This window comes from Falco biarmicus, chromosome 11 (assembly GCF_023638135.1).
Source record: "Falco biarmicus isolate bFalBia1 chromosome 11, bFalBia1.pri, whole genome shotgun sequence".
Classification (NCBI taxonomy): Eukaryota; Metazoa; Chordata; class Aves; order Falconiformes; family Falconidae; genus Falco; species Falco biarmicus.
Genome location: NC_079298.1, coordinates 29,479,536 through 29,502,037, shown reverse-complemented (window position 1 = coordinate 29,502,037; position 22,502 = coordinate 29,479,536). Strand labels below are relative to the sequence as shown.

General features: G+C 53.3%; 1 protein-coding gene across 2 annotated transcripts in view; it reads left to right on the top strand.

Annotated features, from left to right (window-relative positions):
- Nucleotides 1-2,880: 2,880 nt before the first annotated feature.
- PRRX1 (paired related homeobox 1) overlaps nt 2,881-22,502 on the top strand; it is a 43,138-nt gene continuing 23,516 nt past the window's right edge. The window contains exon 1 of one of the 2 annotated variants that reach the window (XM_056356539.1): nt 2,881-3,451. In XM_056356539.1, coding sequence (XP_056212514.1) covers nt 3,211-3,451 — 241 coding nt within the window. In that variant the 5' untranslated portion in view covers nt 2,881-3,210. The remainder of the gene's footprint in view (nt 3,452-22,502) is intronic. The other variant, XM_056356538.1, reaches the window with a different exon arrangement.

Sequence of the window (22,502 nt, the reverse complement as noted above, 5' to 3'; positions counted from 1 at the left end):
AATACCCTTGAGCATTCAGGTAAGGGATAATACCTGCCTGTACTCTAACCTGAAGTTTTAGAAAACTGAATCAAGTTAAAGGAAACAGCTAATGAAGGAATGTTTCATGCTTGTCCTGTAGAGGGTCCTACTTCTGTTTTAGTGGCAGGCTGAGACCCACAGCTATATAGGGCCCTGGGACCCCTTGGCTTGCTCACCCAGGAGGTCAGAGAGCATGTCCTTCATCCCTTCCCTCTCTTCATCTTTCTGATTCTTTCTTTCCTGTTTGTCTTTCATGGACCACTTGGCCCATCACTTTCTTCTCATGTGACTTATTTCCTGCAGGTGACAAGATCCCTTCACCCATCCCACCCATCCCCTGAAGCTTGTGCAGATCCCCAGTACAATAGGACACCCTGCTACAAAGAGCACATACAACTACTTACTCCTGATGGGACTTTTCCCCTGGCACTATCTCTACTTCAGAGTGTCATGGATGTTGCACTAATTCTGCCCTCTGGCACAGGGCCACATCGCTTTGAAAGACTAGCTTTGCCCTGAAGGATGGTCTATGGAGAGAGGTGCTTCATTAGCCATGGTGGCAGCATGGTCACCATTCCTCTCGGAGCCCAGGAGGTTCCTACCATGCTCATTCCCATACTGCAAGAGCATCTTGGCATAGGGCGTGTCTGGTCATAGCAAGTTGAAAGAAAAGCCACAGCCCCGTGGTGTTTTCTGCAGTCTTGGAGGCCTCCCGCTCTTCCCAGCCTTCTTTCTTTTGGGACAGACAGAGCTGGAAGAGTTTCCCTTGGGTTCATCTTGTCCCTCAGCAAAGTCCTCCCACCCAGTCACAGAAATCCAGCTGTGTTGCAGGAGGCACTTGGGAAAGGAAGTGTTTAGGCTACTTCCAGAATGTGACTCTGGCATCCCATGTTGCTATTTGGCTTGTGGGTGCTGTATGCATGGGGGGCACCCGTGGCTCGCTTCAGGGTAAAGCCACAGCAGACAGTCTTAGAGCTGGGCCCCCTCGTTGCCTTGCAGGTGAGACTCTCCCTTTGTGGCGGATGCACACGTGTTGATATGGCCACCAACAGCACCGATATGCTTTCACCCACCATCTTTCCAGGGCATCTGCTGCTATTGGACTGCATTCCCAAACCCCAGGGCTGGGAGGGAGGGATGTCTGAAGGATGCCCTTAGACATGGGGAATCTAAGGAGAAATGCTTCTTACCAGGGGTATCAGTGAGGATATTGGTTAAGGTGGCATGGAGAACTCCTGTTGTTTCTGCAGCTTCTGCTGCCACTCCCACCGAAGAGGTTGCCTGGAGCTAAGAGCAGACCCTACCGCCAGTAGAGAGGGATGTTTATGGCTGGGACTCTGCAGCACCCACTCAGAAAAGCCAGGTCCAACATCTATTTGAAGGAGAACATGCAGAATGAGGGTAAAACCCAACTCACCAAGAACGAAGGCAGCCAAGTACCTGGGAAAGGCACAGAAAAGGATGTTTAATGCACTGGGCAGCTCACAGGGCTGTGTTCCCACCCACCCTGCTGTGCCTAAACCTGGAGACCCTGGGCGCCAGGGTACAAGCTGCGGGCACACAGAAGCCAGCCAGATACAGCCGCATGAAGACAGCTCCTTCCCCATCCAACATGTGGGCATGTACCACAGGACATTGCACAGAAACGCTCCCTCACATGCTGAAGAAGGGCTACGCCAGCGCGTACACGGATGCACACGTGGTGTTTTGGGTGTATATACACCCACGTATCTCTACGCACACACGCAACCTTGTCCTGGTGCTTTTTCTGGCTTTTCTAGCCTGTGGCCACCAGCTTTGCTTGCCCCCAAGCCAGCGACAGCAGAGCCCCGCAGCCCTGCCATGCTCTTTTGGGTCTTTGGAGACTACGAAGGGTAAACTGGGACCCGGGGAGGGGGGGGCCTGAAAGCAAACTAATGATGAAAATGTCTCCTCCATGCCTGTGCCTTAATTAAATGCATGGAGAGGCTCGGGGAAGCACATCTGTTTTCAATCTGGAGCCCTTTGATGGCATCAAATGTTCTTTCCCCAGATCAGGGGGGATGGAAATTCTGGGCTGGCTGTGGCAGCTTGGAGCCCAGGCTCCAGCCACCGGGAAGCAGCGGCCATTCCTGGCCCGCAGGACCCTGCCCCTGCCCACCAGCCCTGCCGCCCTGCGGGCCCTGCTGCAGCCAGGATGCGGGGGTACCCCCTGCACCCCCACCTGCCCTCGGCCGGAGGGGCCGGCCGTGCCGGGCCGAGCTGCTGGAACTTCTTGGCTGGCCTGAGGAGCTCTGGGTGCCTGCTCCTCCTGCCTTTTCTCATTGCTGTTTCTCTTTCTGGCCTTCCCTCCCCTGCCCCTTTCCCTTCTTCTCTCTTGCTCTCCTTTCGGCCGGTCTTCTCAGTTCTCTGTTGCGCTTTTTCTTCCTCTCTTCACTATTTTTCTTCTTCCTTTCCTCTCCCGTTCGCGCTCTCTTTTCCATTTCCCTTTGTCGCTTTTTCATCTGCATTTCTCATTTCGCTATTTCTCTCCTCCCGCTCCTCTCCCCTGCCCCGGGTGCGCTCCCCCGGGCCGCCCCCGCCCCCCCCTCCAGGTGCAGCTCCGGGTGACGAAAGGGGGGGACCCTTCCCACCCCCCTTCGCGCCCCTCTCACCCCCTAACCGGGGGCTCCCCTCGGCGGAGCTAACGAGCGCGGCGGGGCCGGCGCTGCCCACCCCGGTCCCGGGGGGGCGCGTAGCGGCAGGGGGGGCCGCGTCGGTGCCACGTCCCGGCGGGGCCCCGCGGGCCGCCCTCCCCCGGGTGCCCGGCGCGGCCGGAGCCGCCCCCGCCGTTTGAAGTGCGGGCGGAGGGGAGGGGAGAGCGGCGGAGGGAGGGAGCCGCCGGCAGCGGGGGCGGAGGGACGGGGCGCACCCGCCCCAGCGGCCCCACAGCCACCCTGCGCCTCCCGGCCGGCGGCAGCTCCCCGCGCCGCCGCCCCGGCGCCCCGAGCCGGCCGCCGTCTCCTCCTCTCCCCTCCGGCATGTTTTAAGCCCGGCTCTGACCGTTCCCCTTCGGGCTTCCCCTCCCGCCGCCGTCGGGTCCCGTCCCGTTCCCCCCCCCCCCCCCCTGCGGTCCTTGCGCATCCCCCCCTCGAAGGGCCGGCGGCTGGGGGGGAGCGGGGGCGGTGGGCGCCCGGGGGGGGCGAGGGCAGAAAAGCCCCGCTCGACACCATGGCGTCCAGCTATGCCCACGCCATGGAGAGGCAGGCCCTGCTGCCCGCCCGCCTCGACGGCCCCGCCGGCCTGGACAATTTACAAGCCAAGAAGAACTTCTCCGTGAGTCACCTGCTGGACCTGGAGGAGGCGGGTGACATGGTGGCCGCCCAGGCGGACGAGGGAGGCGGAGAGCCCGGTCGGAGCTTGTTGGAGTCCCCCGGCTTGACCAGCGGCAGCGACACCCCGCAGCAGGACAGTAAGTGCGCCCCCACACACACCCCCCACACACCCCTTCCATCCCTCCCGGGGGCGAGGAGCCGCTGCCGTGCGCCGCGCTGCTGTGGCAGGGGGGCTCCCGGGGGCAGCCACCGGAGGAGCCGCCGGCCGGGCAGCCTGCGGCCCCCCTGCCCTTGGCGGGGCCGGCCCCCGGCGGCGTGCGAAAAGGCTTGTTTGCTCCCCACACACCCCCCAAAAGCGCATCCCGGGAAAGGGGGAGCGACGAGCTGCCTTTGGCCGTCGTGCCGCACCCGTCGGGTCCCGCACTGCCTGCCCTCGGGGGGGCCGGGGAACAGTGTCGCGGGCCGGGGCGGGCAGGATCGGGCCCGCGGGCTAAGCCCCCTCTTCCATCGCCTGCCGGGGTTGGGGGGGGGGGGGGGTAAGCACGGGGCTTGGTTGAACAAGGCGCGGCGCGGCTGAGCCGCCCTGCGGCCGCCCGTCCCTCTGGCCCGTCGGGGCTGGGACCGGTGCCGTGGTTTGCGGGACACCGGGAAGCTGCTCGGGGGTCTGGATGGGGACGGGACGACTGTCCGACGACCCGCCCCGGAGCATCGTTTTCGCAAACAGCCCGAGGGTGCGTACGCGGCTCCAAAGTTGAGCCGCCGAGTGCCGATACGGAGCTTCCCCGAGCCCCGGTTCTCCCGGTGCGGGCCAGATCCTGGCCCGGCGGGCAGGGCAGGGCGCAGAGCAGCCTCTGGCCTGCCCGTCCCAATGGGTCCTCGCTGCGGAACGCCAGTAGCCGATAAACAGCAGCCCCGCGACTGCGGGGATGGGCGCCGGCACGTTGCGCGGCATTTTCCGAGCGCCGGTTGCGCTTTTCCAACAGCAGCGCTGTCAGACAGGGCGAACCGCGGCGGAGCGGGCTGAGGCGGGTGTGCAAGGGCCAGCAGACCCCCCCGTACGTTCCCTCTGCTTTCTGGTGGTTGTTTTTTAATAAAAGATAGCCCCGGCCGCAGGAGCTGCCCGCGATTTTCGTTGTGGCCGCCCCCGCTGTGTCTCCCGTGGGGTGGGCAGGGGCCGCGGCTGCGGACACGGGCCCGCTTCCGAGGGACCCCCTCCCCTCAATCCCGGCCCGGGGGGGTGCCCTGCGGCTGCCGGCGAAAAGAAAAACGAAACGCGAACGAAAACTGCAAACAGTTTCGTTCGCTTTTCTTTTTCTTTTCGCCGCTTCCAACCCCCTTTTTCTTTTTTTTTTTCTTCTTTTTTTTTTTAACTTCCCCTCCTATCCGACGTGGCTTGCTCGATATCCCGAAGGAAACCGGTCTGGGAGATGCGGGGAAGGCTTCCAAAAAGGAGCCGCTTCTTGCACCACCGCCCGTGGGATCCCCGAGCATCCCCCCGGCAAAACGCTTTCGCCCGGCGGGGAGGGACCGTCCCGGACGGCTTCGTTGCGGCCGGGCCGGGGCGAGCGCCGCTCCCCCAGCGCTTCGGAACATTTCCCCTCCCAGAACCTGGAAAAATGCAATTTCTGCCTCGAAAAGTGTATATTTTAGCGGGGAAGGCAGTGATTGCAGCTCCCCCCGATTCAGCTCCGTGTGCCGCAGTGCTGCGGCTGGAGAGTCCCCGAGAATAATAACCAAGAAGTTATCCAGAGAACTTTTTGTTGTTGTTGTCCTTTTTTCTTTTCCTTCTATCTACCTCCCCAGTTTCGTTTATTGTCTCTTACATGGAGCCCATTTACTCCTGATGTTGCCCTTGCCAGCTGCCCAGCTCTCTGGAGCTAGCTTGGTCAGCCTGGAAAAGAGGAGCTGTGTTTCCCCGATAGCCACCCTGCTCTCTGAGCATGAAAAGGACCACAACTCCCAGTCGGAGGGTGTGTTTCCCAGCCAGCATTGCCAAGCGGGGGCCAAACTACAGCTTCAGATAATTTAGAGGTTCTCTGCATGCTGTAGAAGTTTTAATGCCGTTGCAGTGAATTAGTTCTAAAAGTATTCTAAAGTAAGCACACACACACACACACAAAACCCCAATAAACAAACCAAAAACCCCAAACAAAACAAATGAGGATAATTTCTCCTTGGTATGTTGGGCAGAGCTGTCATCTGTGCTTTCTGGTTGTTTCACTGATGCTTTTAGCAGATCCCATGAGTCTCTGTGCCTCAGTTTCCCCACCTATTGCATGTGTTTTGTGAAGTGTTTTGTAGTCCATGCAGGAAGAGGACGGTGCTGGAGCTAGGCAGGCAACAGAGGTAGGAGCTTTTCTCGGTGAAAAATGAGAGCTGGTTCAGTGGAAAAGCTAACACAGAGCTCTGTTATTCTCCACGTTACTACGGGAGAGAAGGTGAAAGCTGTTTGGAGAAATCGCGGAATATGTCAAGAATACTGAAAATGTTTCTCCACCCAGGAGGAAAGTCAGCTAGTCTGTCACTGATTTCTGTCCCAAACTAAGCGAAAAGCCAAATTATTGGCGCTGGTTTTGTAATTCAAAATTAAGGGGAAAAGTTTTGACGCAGAAATTACAAAAGGTTTTATTTGGAAGTTTGAGATTGAAGGAACTATTTCACCACTAGTTCATTTGAAAGAGGTTCAGGAGAAAATGTTTCTCTTATTAAAAAGAAAAAAAACAACATCCCTGGGAGTATCTGTGATTATAATATTTACAGGGGAAACTGTCAGCATATTTCAGTGGTGCTGTGAAGCTGTCACTCTCACTGACTTTAGTTCAACTTGTAGCTCGGAAAAACAATATCCTAAATGCTGATACAATTCACAGCAAACCTCCCTGCCTCTGCCGCTTCGCCAGGAAGGCTTAGCAGTCAGAGTTCCTCCTCATTGCAAAACCACCTGTTAAGATACAATCAACTCTTGCTTTGGTAGGAGGGCTTTCACTAACTCAGATTAAAACTGGGATGAAAATGCGGGTCCCAGCTCAGCAGAGGGGACCCCCTGAGCATCCCACCAAAGGCAGTCTGCCTCTGTTGCTCCTGTGCCCTTTGGGGGTGGCAGAAACCTGTGGTGGCCTGTGGGGTTCCCAGAGCTTGTGGCTCTGAGCAGGGTTAATTCTCCAAATCCAGAGCTGGTAAGCTATTAGCTTTTTTCTTTCTTTCCTTTTTTTTTTTTTTTTTTTTTTTTTGTTAAGATAGCATTTTTGTCTTCTGCTTTTCTTGTTTGGTTTGTTTGCGCCTCACTGTTAATGGCTCATAAATTGATGCAGAGAAAGAATGAGCAGCAAGAGAAAAATTGTTATGCTGAGATTTCTTTTGTTGAGGAATGACCCTGCTTTGGTCCAGTACCTGCATAAGTTCTGCGAGTTGGAGTTACTACTGTCCTTAAATTTCTCTTCAGTCTAAAAGCAATGGCAGTTTGGGGGTTGTGCTTCTCTCCCAGGCTGGCAGATTGCACCGAGCTGTCGGGGCTGGTTCGTGGTTAAAGCTGGGGCACAGGCTGTCTGCAGCCCCCACAAATTCTTCTGCCTCGGCGGGCGTTGCGACCCCTCAGCAATGCTGCTCCTTCCCAAGGAAGCAGGAACCCTGCTGGGGCAGCCGGGCGAAGGTGAGTTTCTTTGCTCAGGCTGGGTCAAGCAGAGCATCTGTGCCTGGCTTCAGCCCCCTCTTCTCAGGCAGCGGGTTGAGAGCACCAGGAAGGGCTTTTTCAGCTGGCAAGTTGGTGATGGATCTTGTTGCCGCAGGATTTTGCAAAGAGCAGAAATAGAAACGACTGCAGGAAAGGACAAGTCAAATTCAGGGAGGATGGAGGGTGGCTCTTCACTGCAGCGGTGGCAGCGTCCGACTCGGGGAGCCGGGACTTGGAGAGATGAGCTGGGGCAGAGATAGCTCCATTGCTGCCTGGGCTTCTGCCCTCTGATTCTGCCCTTGCTGGCAGTCCGAGACAGGATCCTGAGCTGAAGGACCTTTGGTCTGCTCTCACATGGCTGTTCTTTATACTTAATTGCCTCTTTTTAATCAGCATGAGGTTGCTGCAGGAGTGAAAGGGTGTATGTAAATATTGAATTATTCCTCTTTTTGCTGATCCTGAGGTTGTCTGTGGTGTTGTGCCTCCCCACCCTTCACACACACCAAAAAAAAGCCTTAAAAAGAGGTGGAAAAGCTCTGCCGCTGCTTGGAAATGCAGTAAGTGATTTTGGTGGGCTGCTGAGTTGGGTGGAGGGTGAATGTGAGAGGAAGCCCGGGGACAGCTGGAAGGTTTTCTTTGCAAATCTCTGCTTCATCTTCAAGTACTAAGTGGCTCCTTTGTTAGTAAAACACAGCACTTTATTCCCAGAAGATGCTGAGACTGTAGACGGGGATGTACAAAGAATAGCAAGAGGGGGGGAGAAATGCAGGGTAAATTGATTAAATCTAGCAGCTATTTTCTTTCTCTCTCATTCTGCATAGCTGATGGACAAAGGGAGAGGCTGCAGGAAGCAGCTGGCTGCTGATGGTCCACAGGTTACACAGAGGTGAGCCGGCAGCGCCGAGCATCCTTACAAGGTGCTACCCAGAAAGACTTTCCAGAAGCAATTCTCCTCTTCCAACACCTGATGTGGAAAAAGTCAGGGTCAGATCAGTATTATTTTTAAGGCACTTGTTGTTTGTGTTACCTGTGTGAAAAATACAACAGCTTGCTTTTTCTTGCAGGAGTAATCTTTACGTGTGTTGGTTGTACTGCGTGTATCCTAGAGGCTTCTTGCAGGAAAGAGTGATCAGTGTTCACTTGAGTAAAGGCTGAGTAACAACTAACACAGAGCAGTCAGAAGTTTAATTTCTTTCCATTTATCTTCCTTGGGCGTATCTATTTAGTTTCACTCTCAGGCTGGCTGGTGTATGGTTATTCCAGCAAGTAGCTCAGTGTTGGATATTTTCCGTGCATCCCTGTATCCTACAGTTTGAAGTGGAAAAACATTTTGTGTTTTTCACATGAATCTCTAGAGCTGCTGAATGTAGGCAAAAGATGGAAACGTGATTCTGTCAAAAACCTGGTGTTTAAAAAAAAAAAAGAAAAAGGCACCAAAAAGCCAACAAGAAATGGACAATGTACTGTTATTAACAAAGAAAAAAATAGCCATGTGAATTTGAAGGAGGGAGCTGACTCAGTTTGCGAGTGCTGGCCATGTTGCCCTCATTTTGACGGGCAAAACTAGACTTTTATTTGTTTGTGAATTTCACTTTTTTGATCGTAATCAGTTTTGCTTCCTGGTTCTCATGGTCTCGTAATTTGCTGATGGTATTTGTGTTTTCAATCCATCCACACAAAGCTTCCAACTTTTTAATTTGAAAAAGATTTTTCTGAAGGTTTTTACTCCCCACCCCCCTTAATGTAATGAAAACATTTCCATGAAAATTAGATTTTGAAATATCTCGTAAAACTTAAAGGTTTGGTCTAAACTGCTAGAACACTTTTAATGAACATCAGCTTTCTGTCATCTGCACCGAGTTTCCACTACCAGCCAGTCTATTTTCCATCTTTTTGATGAAGTATAAAGCAGTGATCGCATGGGAAAATATTATCTCAGGGTTAATTTGTGCAATCCTTACTCACAAGACTCATGGCATGCAATTCAACGGAGGGTTTAAAGACTTGACCAGCAGCCTTGAGTCATGCAAAATCTTTTTTTTTTTTCAGGCTGGTGGAGTATTTCTGCATGGGCACGAAACAGTTCTGCTGCCAGTATTCAGGGGCACTATCCTTTTGCTTTTCAGCAGAGGTGCGACGTGCATCAAAATACGTGATGTTAGGAAGCCTGCAAAGAAAGAGCAGGAGCATGGGCAGAGTTTAAGCAGGAGGGGCTGGGAGAGTTGCGTGTTTGACAAGGCAGACACAGAATTACAGGACCATAATTCCTTTGAGGATATATTCTTTTTTTTTTTTTTTACCTTGGTAACCAAGTTCGCCTCCATGGTTTTTGACATCACCAGAACGGCTTGATTGGGATTACAGGTGTTTATTCCTGGTTGCAAGTTGTTTATGATATATTTAATCGTTTTTGAAACCCATATTAAGTAGCCCTGAGGGAGCTGTGTTCCTGCTGGGCCTCTCTTGCATAATGAAGTACATCACGAGTATTTACCAAGTGTCACAATATTCCAGACTTGGGCCTCTGTTTCTGGGGAGGATGAATCACTGCATTGCTGGTTCCCCACCCTACTCGGCTTTCCTAAAGGAGGCTTGGATTTCGGGGCGGATTATGGAGATGTGAAGTGAGAATCACCACCGCCTAGTCGGAGGAGCTGTTGTCCAGGGCTGGATCTGACTTTGTTTTGAACTGTCCTTTCCGCTTTACGTGCAGGGCGCAGAATGGTTTCAACTTGTGCCCGGGTGGTGGAGCGCGGAGCGTAGGTTTTTTAGACTGGTTTCCCCAAGAAGAATCTGCTGTGTCGTCACTGCACATGAGAAATAATCTTCTGACCCCAGTGGCTACTCTGGTGGGAGAGCAGACGGCTCAAAGGGGTGTGAAATCCCTGCAGGTTTTATGGAGGTGTGGAGAAGGATGCTAGCAGTGCCTTTCTGAGGGGGAGATGCGGCATGAAATCAGCTTCGTACGAGCCGCTGGAGAATCTCTGTGGAGACTGCACTATAGGCTGTGTCAGTAGAAGCTCACAGATGTGTGGATGTGAGTGCCACCAGCCCTATGGTAGGAACTTGTCCTTTGTCACCCTGTGTTGTGACTGCAGCGCTCTTGCAGTCAGGGTCCAAAGGTCCTCCAGGGCAATCCTGCGGTTCTTACTCCTAGATTTTCTGGCCTGACTCATGTTTGTCATTCCTGCATTGTATCTGTACATGTGTGGTATGTACCTCACCTGCCAGTTCCTTTCGTTTTTCTGCTGGAGCCCACTGGTCTCTGCCACGTAGCCTTAGATGACACTGTGAGGCAGGGATGGGAGCTCAGCAGAGATGCGCTGCATGTCTGCTGGGGCTATGGTGGCATAATTCTGAGCAAAGTTACTTTCGAATGAGATCTAACACCTGGAGGATGCTGTTGGGAAGGGAGCAGTGGTGCTGAAGCTGAGGGTTGAGGGCCACCTCCTGCAATGGAAAGCCTGGCATCTGCAAGGATGAGGCTGGGAAGAGAGGCCTGATGAGCAAGCCAGTGAGCATCTATTTCAGCTTACATAGCTTTCTGGCCTCCTCTCTCACCTCCAGAGGCCGAGAAAAGGTTATGCCAGTGTTTAAAGCACTGTCTCAGACGGTCTGGATGTGCCGTGCCCATATGAAGTGAACATTTGCCTTGGGGTGGCAGCCTGGGACGTCCTGGTGCCTTGTGTTCCTGGAAGGGAAGGTTAGAAGAGAGGTGAGGGGAGCCAGCTGTGCTTTTAACAAGTCACTACATCCTATGACAGCATCCAGTTCATATTCCACCCAAATTTTCCCCCATTTCTGGCTAGAGAAAGTTTCCTACAGGAGAAACTCCAGCCAGTCAGCAAGACTGCTGGGCAGGGCAAACATCCAAAGAGCCGCTCAGTATCTGGCTGGGACCCTCTCCACGTCTTGATGAGCTGCTAAGGCAGCAAAACTGCTTTTGCACCGAGTGCTGGAATTCATCAGGAGCCTGGGGACATTGCTTCCTGCTCTGAGCCCACCAGTGGATGAACTTCTCCTGTGGCTTCCTTGACCAAAGGAGAAGCAGAGTTATCCGTGGCCCTATGCATCTGGGGCAGGACAGAACTGCCAGCAGCAGCTGCTCAGTGGGCAGGCTTGGAGGAGAATGGCATCCAGCTCTGAAGGGGACGAGCAGTCCCAGGGGCACTGGGAACAAAGCAGAGTGCCTGGAGGTGATGGAGCAGGGTGGGTGGTAGCAGAAGGCAGCGTCTGAGTAGCTTCCAGCCCTCTCTTGTAGCCAGTGTAGGTGCTGGACCAGCCAAGGCTGGGTGGGTTGTGAACCCATCAGAACCCTTAGCAGCCTGCTGTTTGCACTGTTGTGTTGGTGGCCACCGCAGGACCGATGGGTGAGTTGAGCTGACACGCAGCCGGTGTGCCGGCAAAGCCACGAAGACCTGCTCGGTGCTTCTGGAAATTATCTTCCCTTTTGGAAGCTTTGCTAATACGACCCACGTTTGGAACAAAAAAATAAATAATAAATGATAATAAAAAAATCACGCTTGCAGCTTTCAAAGAGCCGTCACTTCTCTGCGTCAGCTCAGCAGAGTCAGGGCTCTGCGGGGATGGATTGGACTTTAATAGGGAAAAGTGCCTGAGCCGTAACAGTGAAAAGAGAGTGTTAATGCTCTGGGCCTGGTGCTGCAGAAAGGGCTGCCCTTGCCGGTGGCTCTGCAGGCAGCTCCTGTCCCCGTGAAGTCTGGGCTGGTTTCCCATAAAGCTTTACAGAGCTCTCTCCCCACCCCGTGGCTTGGAATGCTGGTAACACTTCATACCAGTTATCCTTCTGCATCCTGCGCAGCATCTCATTTCCCCCAGGATGGAAGGTACAGAACAGAGGTTTGGGAATCCAGCACCAAGTTCCTGCTTGGGATGGATGACTCCCGTGCTGACAGTGCTGGAGAAAGCTGGTGACAAGTCTGTGTCTCTTCCCTGAGCATATTTGCTCCCATTTGGCACAGGGAAGCCTGTCTCTAGACACGAGCTGGTAGCACAGCTTGTCTAATCTTGAGTGCCTGAGGTTGTCAGAGCAAATGTATTGGTGATTTCGCAGAGAGAGAGAGAGAGAGAGGAAAAAGCTTTCAAGACCGGTCCAGAGCCAAGCTGTGCATCCTGCTGCCCTCACTCTGTGTGCTGATGGGAGTCTGTACCTCTCCATGGATCAGGGATGTGGGGGCCAAGGTGGTGGTGGAAACACAGGTCTGGATTTTATGTGCACAGGCGAGGCAGCCTGCTGGGGGGGACGTTTGTCTGTTCCATGTGTTCCCCAGGCAGTGCAGGTTGCTTTGCTTGGCGGTACTGCCGGGCAGGGTTTGTGGGCAGCGGCGTTTGCTGGTGCTGGGAGCAGCCTGCCCAGAACAGGTGTGCACCCGAAATCTAAACTGAAATAGTAGGGCTTTTATTCCTCCAAACATCAGTGAGGTGGCTTAGTAAGATGACCAGCCTGTCTTTTATTGTTCCAAAACGCCTTTGTGCCTTGGCCACAGAGTCTTGAGGTCGTTTGTGTTTTTTTCCTGCATGCTTGCTGCCATAACTTGACCAAGTTCACCTCGCCGTGCCTCAGTTTTCAGACCTGTGTAACTCGCTTCAATCCTGGCCCCTCATTAGGGGCTTTGAAACCTGCTGGATGTGTGTTGTGTAAGAGCTTGGCTTGAACAGCGGTGAGGGAAGATTTTTCCACCCCCAGCAAACTGCTATTTCTTCTGCCTCTCTCTCTGGAATCGACCACCTCCCGTGTTAATTAACTGATTAGCATTGAGGAGATCCCCTTCCATGAACCAGAGCAACTTCCAGCAAGTTTGTTCCTGCAGGAAAGCCACCTTCTCAGGTGCACCTGAGTGCACCCCCTGCCCTTGGGGCAAGTTTTGTTTGCTGCATGAACCCTTCCATGGGGTGAAACAGTTTTTGGTGGCAGAGTTTTGCATGTGGACTTGGATCTCCTGAATGTCTTGAGATGGCTTGAGCTCTTCACAAACCCCAAGGATGGAAAAAGCAGCACGTGCTGGTCAGCTGGAAGGTCCCTGGAGTGTTTGGTGACAGGCAGTGAAATTCCCAGTGGCTGGTTGGGACAGTCGTGCTCTTTTTCTTGGCTATAGCCTAGTCTTGAAGGTTTGGCCAAAAAGATCTTTACTTACAGTTTGTTTCATTTGGACAACTGCTGATACGGCTCATGGAAACTAGGGGAACTGCTCAGGAATAAGTGCTTGCAACACATTGCTTGTTTGTGATTTTTCATTGTTTCTCCTTTAAAAAAATATAATAAAATCAGCTAATCAGTAAAAAGAAACAATCACCTGTGATTTAGAAGAGAGATCTCTCATTGTAAATAATAAATTAGTGTCAGGAGACTAGGCAGACAGAATGGTTGATGAATATCCTGCAGGCTGAAAGTTGTTTATCAAGCCTGTTTGAAGACTTATGACTAACAAGCTCATTTACAGAGTTTGGAGTCTGTTCATGAACCGTTCTCCAGCTGGGAGGATGTGGGAATCATCAGAAAATGTATTCACAAGTTACTCGATCATTTAAAAAAACGATCAAACAAACAAAGACTGGTTTTTGGAAGGGAACTGTAAATTCCTTCTCCCCCCCCACTGGGTTTTCTGAGGCATTCCCGTTAGGAAAACGAGGGGCCCAGAGAAGAATGAAGAACCCCACGTCGCTTGCTAATGACCTATTTTGGTGCGAACCCTTCCTCTGAATGCCCTGCCACCGGCCAAGCCCTCCAGCTGTGGGAGAGCGGGTCCCCCACGGGACGTGCTGTGCGAAGTCTGGTCACGGGCATCCGATGAGACGGATCCGTCTTGTCTCCACCAGTGATTCCCAGTGGGGAGATTGGGCTTGCTGAGGGAAGTGGCTGCTCTTGCTCCTCTGATGAGCTGACAGAGCAGATCTCCTCCACGTCACAGCCCAGTGCGTTTCTGCATGGTGCCTTGTACAGGAGGGTGGCACAGGAGCCAACCTGCTGGCTGTAAAGGGGGATGGATTTGGTGTAAGGAGCCTACGCTGGAGCGCTGTGGCTCCGTGCCCTTGCCAATCTGCTCGCCTGGTCGTGAACCAGTTTCTCCTGCTCAATGCAAAACACCGCATCTTTATGGGGAGAGACAGATGTTTTTTACCCCCAGCATCTCCTGTAGTTCTGCCGTGTTTGTGGAGCATCCTCTCATTGTGCTCAGCCGTGGAGAGGGCTCCAGGTGGGCTCCATTTGGCAAACTGCATGTCGAGTGAGATGTGAACCAGGTCGGAAAAAGTCCCAAGAAGAAAAGCAGCAAGGAGAGCTTTAGTTTAGCTAAACTAAGAGAGCATCCAGTTTAGGAGGAAAGAAGAGGTGCTTAAACTGAAGAAGAGGAGAGCATAAATTGATCTCCAAGCCCACCTACTTCTGTTGCAGCAAGGGAGATGTAAGTGGGGCAGTAGGGAAACGTGTTGTGTGGATAGGGAAACCCTGGAAGAGGTGGTGTGAGGCTGCTGTGAAGACCCCAAGCACAGATCTGATGGAACACACACATGTGAAGGAATAAACGGTGTAGAGCTCGTCCTGTCTTGGGAAGGGAGTCGGTCCCCCAAGTTTCAGTGGCTGCATGACTTTAGTGGGAATGTGCCTGTGTGCTTAACTCTGCGTTCCATCTGTCCTGGCCAGCACAATGGTGCTGCCTCCAATTTTCCCCTGCTTTCGAAGCAGGTTGTTGTGCTATATTCAGCTGGGGTGCCTGTGGAGCAGGAGGGACCCATCCAGCTGAGGGAAGGCGTGGATGGGGAAGGGGCACGGTTACTGGAGGTGTCCCGCTGATGGGAAACCAGGCAACAGATTTTCTAGATGTGCCTTTTGGCTTGGTCATTGTGGGCTGGAGGTAGGTGGTGTGATGGAACAGACAAACTGGTATGTGATTAGCAAGAAAACCGCCCTGGACAGCTGCCCTTCACCAGCCTGGGCAGGTTCGTGTCTGCCTTTGCGAGTGCTGTGTGCTCCTCTGGCCAGAGGTAGTCCACGTCTGGAGGAGCTTACAGTGAGCATGTGAAGCAGGCACCTTGTTCTCAGAGGGTCGAAGCACTCTGTGCAGAGCTGGGTGCTGAATCCTGATTTTCTCACCGGTGGTGCCAGGCTCTCTATTCCCTGGCCCCAATCGCTGCACCCACGGTGCTGCTCTCCAGGCATCCTCAGAAGGGCTTTGCTCTCAGCTGTGCTTCCCCAGTCCCCAACTGGGAGCATTTTTGCTCGTGTGACTTATCACTGCCCTTCTCTGGCCAGGCAGTGCTGAGAGTCCTTCCAGACATTTGCAATGATGGATTTGAATCCCTATTTCCATGACGCTCTAGAAAGAGGTCTCCCCCCCACCATCACCTCTTTAATCCATCAGAGAAAGGTAAAATGAGAGCCAGTGGCTGGGAGCAAGAGCCAGGCATGCATTCAAAGGAGGTAAAAACCATGCATTTTTTAACTGTGAGATGCTATGTAATCTCTAGAAATAACTCTGGAGGAGAGCATTGGCTTCTCCATCCATGAATGTCTGGAAGCCCTTTTGAAAGAGCTGCTTTTGTCAGCTGTGAGTTATTGGTCTCACTGGCGGGGTAACTGGGTGAAACGCTGTGGCTAGGTCTTGCACAGAAACCGGCAAACTGATGAGCTGGGCTCTGGCTGTGGGATGGATGGACACGCTGCAGCATTCCTCCGCCATTCGATGTCAGGAATATTCCTGCCAGGAAATTGGATCACAGGACCAGATGGAGAATGCAGATCCACTCGGTGCGAGTCTGTTTACAGGTTTGAACCAAAACATAGTGAGAAACACAAAAGAAAAGCAATGTCCTCATCTCTGATCATAACTCAGGCCCTTCTTATGTGAACCAGCTGCCATGCTCGTTTATAGGACAATCCCCTCTTCAAAATCCTGCTGTTTAGGAACAGCAGAGATAGGAAAGCCTCTGCAGAGCTACAAAGGGTGAATGTCAGACACTGAAACAGCGCAACTTGCTCTTGTATTTTGGGACCTCTCCGGAGTTCACTGTGGCTCTGAAGAAAACAGGCTGTTGCATGAGATTTCTGGTATTTCTGGCCAGGTTGACATTCCATGTGAACGGTGTCTTTTGCAGTCGCAACCCTGTTGGCTTTGAGTGAGATGAGGAAGACAGGGAGAGCTGCAAATCTGATCAGTGGTGGGGAGAGGGATAACCATGCTTGGCATCCTTGCAGGACAAAGGGGCTCCAAATCGGTAGGATGGGCTCCCTGGGAAGGTCAGAGGCGGCAGGGCTGGCACCAAGGGAGCAGAAGGGTTTGCAGGGCTGCGATGATCGGAGCCATCATTCACCGCCTGCATCCACCACTCCATTTTGCGCTCACTTGCCACTAGCCGGGGAGGAACCCACTGAACCAGGAGTTCCCAGAGGGCTGTGGAAAGGCTGCTCCCTAGGGAGCATTCATAGCACAGAACCCTCGTGGCTGGTCCTCTGCTGTGCCATCGAGTCTGCCGGGACGGGAGCCTTTCTCCACCCTGCCAGGCTGGGCATTTCCCAGCACCAATGCTCCGTGCTTGCGGCCATGTGCTCATGAATACGCTGTTGGCCAAGAAGGATGGAGGTGCGGAGGTTTCCAAATGAGCTTTGTTCCTAGAAGGGACATTAAGTGAAAAATGTGCCGAGAAACGGTTTGGCAAATGGTTTGGTATGGAGGAATTGCGCTTTCCTTCTGTATGATTAATAATGGGGATGGGGGGGAAAGATCAAAATAATCAAATTCTTCTTAAAACTTTGTTCAGCTGAACCATGTTCAAAAACTCAGTCTGGGTGTGAAAAGTCAGAAGGTCTCTGAATTTATCCCAGATTGGCTCCAGGCAGGATTCAAGCTTCTGAAAAAAGCCTGGCGTCTCCATGAGCACGTTAAGCCTCCCTCAGGCAGTGCTGTGGCCATGGCTCTGGGGCATTTGGTGTCACTGTGCAGTGCTTGGGTACGTCTCATCGTACTTTGCAGCCAAGCCAGGGACTGGGGGAGTCCTGTCTGTGCTGCAGAGAGCATCCCTAGAGACCACCATCATCTTCGCCCAGGTTCTTTGGAAAATGCATCTATCTGCTGCCACAGTCAGGAGGTACTGCGAGTCAGGAGGCACGCATGCGAGTAGGGTCCTAAACTGGCCGTGATGTGGCTGGATTGTGCTGCAGGCTGTGCCCTGGCTGTTAATCCTGCTTTAGGGCAGCTTCTCCGTAAGGAGAAAAATTCTTGCATGCCCAGTGTGGAAGAGGGAAGCAGGTACCTCCTGGGGGGAATGCCCACCCTGAGCCAAGCCTACCCTCTGAGAGAGTTGGGAGGATGCTCAACCCACCAGGGTCAAGGATGTTGTCATTAGGTAGCAGCAGAAGCTGCTTGGGAAGTTGTACTAGACTTCCCTTTAACAATGTTGACAGTCACAACGGGCGAAGAGGAGGGCACCTTCCTACCTGAAAATGTAGCCAGGCACTTCTGGGGTGGATCGCTTCTACACTGAGAAATGCAGATTCTGTTCAGCTGCAGCAGGCAGGAAATTTCTGTCAGTTCCAGCTGGAGGGGGGAAACCTCCTCCAAAATAAAGTAATTATGGAGAAAGCAGATGCTTTGAGTAAATACTTTTATTCTGTTTTTCATTTAAAAGCAGCATCTATGTTGGGGCGGATGGGGATGATTTTATAAGCCTCAAAAATGGAAAGAAAGCACTTGGACTTTTTTTTTTTTTCCCTTTTTTCCCTTCTCCCGAATTTGTTTGCTAAAACTTCTTTAAGTCCTATTAGAGATCAGCTCCAAACAGGCTTATAAAGTAGAGAGCCGAAAGCCGTCAGTTGCTGCCAGTGGCCGTGCCCGGCTGTGTTGGCGAGGTGATGCTGTGGGAGGATTCCGGAGGCTGTGGGGAGGTGCTGGGGGGGCAGAACAGAGGGGCTTTGCTGTTATTCTGGTGCCATCTACTGGTCCGAGCCCACAGAAGGGTCTCTGGTAGCGGGAAGTTGGAGGGAGACACACAGGTGGACCATGTGGGGTGGTCGGGTCCTGCAGGAGCACGGGTGACTCGCCCTCCCTGGGCAGGGCACGGGTGCAGTGGGTGCTGCACTCCCCATCGCCTCGATCTTTGCTTTCTCCTAGTTTAATAGTTAAAAAGACTGGCACAGCCGTACCGAAACCTGGGGCTCGGGCTGCCCGGTCTGAGCCCTGCTCTGGCTCAGCAAAGAAGATGGGGGTTGTGATGCGAAGGGGGCAGCCGCTGGCAGTGATGCTCCTGCCGCTGTGCGCCTCCAGGTTGGGACAGCCATGGAGCAAGCGGGGCTGCGCTCTGCTGGCACATCCCTGCACTCGGTCAGCGACGTGCTCTGGTCTGGGTTCTCAGGTACCCTGTGAGAGCCTGGGCTTGCCCAGCTGTTGGGCTCTTGCTGCTGGCATTAGTAATGCCTCTCCTTTTACTGAGCCACCAGGTTTTCAAGAAAATTGTAGGGGTTGAATTATCTTCACAGTTCCTGTTGACATTGTGGTGAAAATTGGCCAGCAACTCAGAAACTGCCAGGAGGATCAGAGGTGAAGAGTGTGATGCGTTGTGAGTGATTTCTCCGGAAAGCCAGTTGAAACCAGCTGGGGAAGCTGGGCTGCCCTTTTGGAAGGCACTTCCAAGGGGTTTGGTGCCCAGAGCAGCACACCCAAGGATACAGTCTCCTCTCCGGGTGCCTGGCTCCTGCGGGAGGCTGGTGCGAGCTCTGTCCCACGGCTTCTCCGCTGTTGCTGCCTCTCTCCTGCCACACGTTGCACGTTGGCTTTGCTCTGCCGATGGCTGGGCCGGCCCGTGCGGCATGTCCCTGGGGAGAGGATGTCCTCTCTGTTGTGGCTGCTTCAAAGGGCCAAGGCCCGTCTTTGACTTGCTTCACTCCAACGTGGCACACCATGCTCTGGGCAAGACACAGCCTGCCTTGAACTCAGCCGGCCCAGGGAGCAAGGAGGAGGGAAAGCCCAGAGAGGGTAAGAAATCTTCAGTGGGGTTTTCCAACAAACTTTCCCACTATTTTTTTATTTGACAGTTGAAAGGCAAGACCCACAGCGGGAGACTTCATAGCTCGAGAGCAGTATCTCTGCCATGCAAATGTACTCTCTGCTCTAGCAAACACCGGAGGTATCACCCCTTTGGTTACTATCAGTAGTAATTTCTTAAAATGCTGCGTTCCAAGCCTTGACATTTCCCAGGCTCATTTTCACTAATGATTTGAGAGAAGTCAAAGCCCTTTCTGTGTGAAAACCGGAGGCATGGGGAGTTATTGGATACAGGCTCTACCTGAAAACTGGAAAGGCTGATGCTCATGTACCAGGGGCTGCCAGGTGGGAGAGGGTACCCCAGAGCATCCTGGGCAGCTGCAGGAATTTTGGGGCAGCCTGGCTTGTTTCAGCCAGTGCTGGTAGAGCTACAAGGCAGGCATGCGGTTGGGGTGGATGTGGGCACTCATCTCTCTGGACATGGCTCTGGGTGAGTGCAGCAGCAGGTCTCCCAAGGCAGGCGCCAAGGATGGGACTCTTGACCTTGGCCATAGGCTTGGCAGGTAACCAGAAAGATACTGCCTGTGCCCAGGGGTAAGAACTTTAGTATTTTATTACCTCTGTGCCCTGGTGATAGATCCAATAAAACTGCCAGAGCAACTGCAAAACAAATGCCAGAGCAACAGTAGAGGCTTGTGGAAGAAACCTGTGTGTCGTACCACAGCCTGGGCTCAGCGAGCAAGAGGACTTGAAGTCATCTGTGCGTGAATGATAATCATCAGGAGTGCTTTTGCCTCCCCTGTTTGTGTAAGGGAAGATCAGAGTGCTGTTAGTCAGGATGACGTATAGTATTTGTTTTAGTAACTCATCCGTCCTTCACTGGGGATGAATTCTCCAGCTTAAAAGGAGCTTTTCATTTCCAGCCGCGGCAATCCTCCTTCTAATGCTGAGAACAGACTTCGTCAAAATATTACTTGGGTTTACTTTATGTGAAGACTTGGGTTATTCTTCCTCTTGCTTTCGATGCAGTGAAGTGTCTCTATGCATCAGGGGCACTTAAACTATCTGCAGAGTAAGAGCTGGGAGCAGTCCCTGCGTCCGCTGTGAATTCGGCAGGGGCTTGTTCGGGAAGGAGCCTGCGGCAGCAGATGACATGTGGTTTGATATGCTGCTTCCCGTCAGATGTTGGGAAATAAACCATGATTCTGATACAGTCATTTGACAATGTTGGCTTGGTCTCCCTGTGGAGAGGAGAGTAAATTTACAAGGCCTTTTTTCCCCTGACAAAAAGCTAGGCGAGGACTCCAGGGTCTGCCCTGTCGAAAATGCCGTCTGATTTCTGGAGCGGGAAATGGCCGAGGTTTTCCTGGGCTGTTGCCTCAAGCTGGGCATTGCAGCCTGTAGTTAGGCGCTGGACTGCAAGTGGCTTCAGCATCAAAGGGCTCTGCAGATGGCTGTAGCTGTCACACTTCAGCTTTTAAGACGGGGCCAGCTGGCTAACGATAGACCATTACAACCAGGAGGCCAGCTCTTGCCTGGCTCCCTAACAGAGTGCCCGAAGCCTTTATGGCAGGACTGTCGCTTACCACATGAATATGCTCGGCCGGTACAGTGGGACCAAAGTCCAGTCCCTGCATTGCTGTGACTCCTTGAAGGACTGTGGCTCTTCATTCTTTTTTTAATTTTTTTTATTTTTTGTTAAGCTCCAGATTCTGGGCTCGTGTGAAAGCCTGGGTTAAAAAAAGTACATCTCTGCCAGTGTGTGAGAGTCAGAAGGATGAGACTTGTCCAGCTTTGAGGTTAAAAAAAAAGCAGAGGGTGCACTGAGAGGAGGCACAGTCTGTGCAGAGCCTGTCTGGATGCCAGTCTCCTACAGAGGCAGTTGTGCGATTCTCGGAGGCTCCGACTTACGGTCTGTGAACACGTAGGTTGGTCCCGTGTTGGCTGCTCCTGCTGTGCGTGAGCAACACTGGGTGGCACAGCCGAGGCAAAGCTATCCTCTCTCCCTGAGCCTGGCAAAGACTCACAGACACGCTTAATTTCAAGCCAAGTGACAATTCCTCGGCTTGCAGGAGCAGGGGTTAACTCAGAGTCTGCAGATGGCACATGGGTTTTACAGGGGCTGGGGCACATCGTGCTAACACAGGGCACCGCAGCGGGCTGCAGCCATGTGCAAAGAGCCTCTTTTTCCCCCTTTTCCTTGTTGTTGCTGTGAGTTCTGCCGGTGGTTAAATAGCCTGCCAGGGCAAGGGAAAGGAAGGGTCTTTTCCCAGTCGCCCCCTGTCTTTGTAGTGTGTGGCTCAGACTCAGGCTGGGGAATGAAGCAGTCAGGTTCTTGCGGAGCATGGGGATGGGAGCGTTTTACAGCTCACTGTGCGGGCTCTGGCTTTGCCACAGGAAAACATGGCTCAGGCTGGCGTCTCAGAGCCCGCTCTCACCGCCCAGGTGGAGCTTGTTTCTGGACCAAGAACCTCTGTCGCTTTTTCCAGGTTAACCCAAGATAGCACTGCCCGGTGCATGGCGCCGGCAGCTGAGCGATGGTCTGTGCCATGCCCACGCGTACGCACTCCCCGTGCGCTCCGGTGTGAACACAGCGCTCGTCCTGGGGAAACACCAGGAAGGTTTCCCGGCTCTGGGGTTTTCTCTTCTGGAGCGCTCAGCAAGCCAGCCTGGAAAGAGGTTTGAGGGCCTGGGGAGTTTGCTGGCAGAGCTCTTTCCTCCGCTCGGGGGGGAGGGAATAATCCCGCAGGACGGGGCAGTGCAGCTGTCTCTTGTCCTGGCACACAGCTGAGCTGCGCAGGAGCAGGAGGGGATGCAGCTCCCAAATGGCCACATCGGGAGAGGCGCTGGGTGACCCGTTGGGCTCTGTGCCCTCCTGACCTTTCCGCGCTGTTGAATTCAGTCTGTCCCGGCTGAACATCAAGCCCGGAGGAATGGGGCGCTTCCCTCTTATTCCTCATGAGTACTAATCAGCTGTGGGGCTAGCGAGTTTGGGGTGTCTTGCTCCAAATGGAACAAGATGCTCTGCGTGGCACAGAGGTTCTTCGCAGCCTGGCTAGAGCCAGCGCAAGCCCGGCTCTGCTGGCCGCCCGTCAGCTCCGCAAGGCCCTTGCAGAAACCAGCTTGCTGCGTCCCGAGCCCTGTTGCTGAGCTTGGCAGGCATGTGAGCCGGAGGGATGGGGAGAGGAGCATCACCAGCCCCAGCCCTGGCAGTGGCCCCCCCGGCAAGGGGCAGGCAGCACCGGGTCCCCAGCCCCCCTGCCAAACTGGCAGCTCGCACCGAGCGTCGTAGCCGAGCGTGTTTGCAGCGTTTCGTGGGGCATAATCTGTTGTCATCGAAGCCGATGGCAAATTCCGTACTTTCTGCAGCTGACGCTAAATAGATCTTTTGAAGGTTGTAATTTCTTGTTTAACCAATGCCAGTTGCAAATACTTTGTGCAGAGGAATAACCCCTTAGCGCCAAATAAAATACAGTGGAAGTCTGTGGCATGTTTTTCAGCGTATTGTTAGTTACAGCCCTCCTG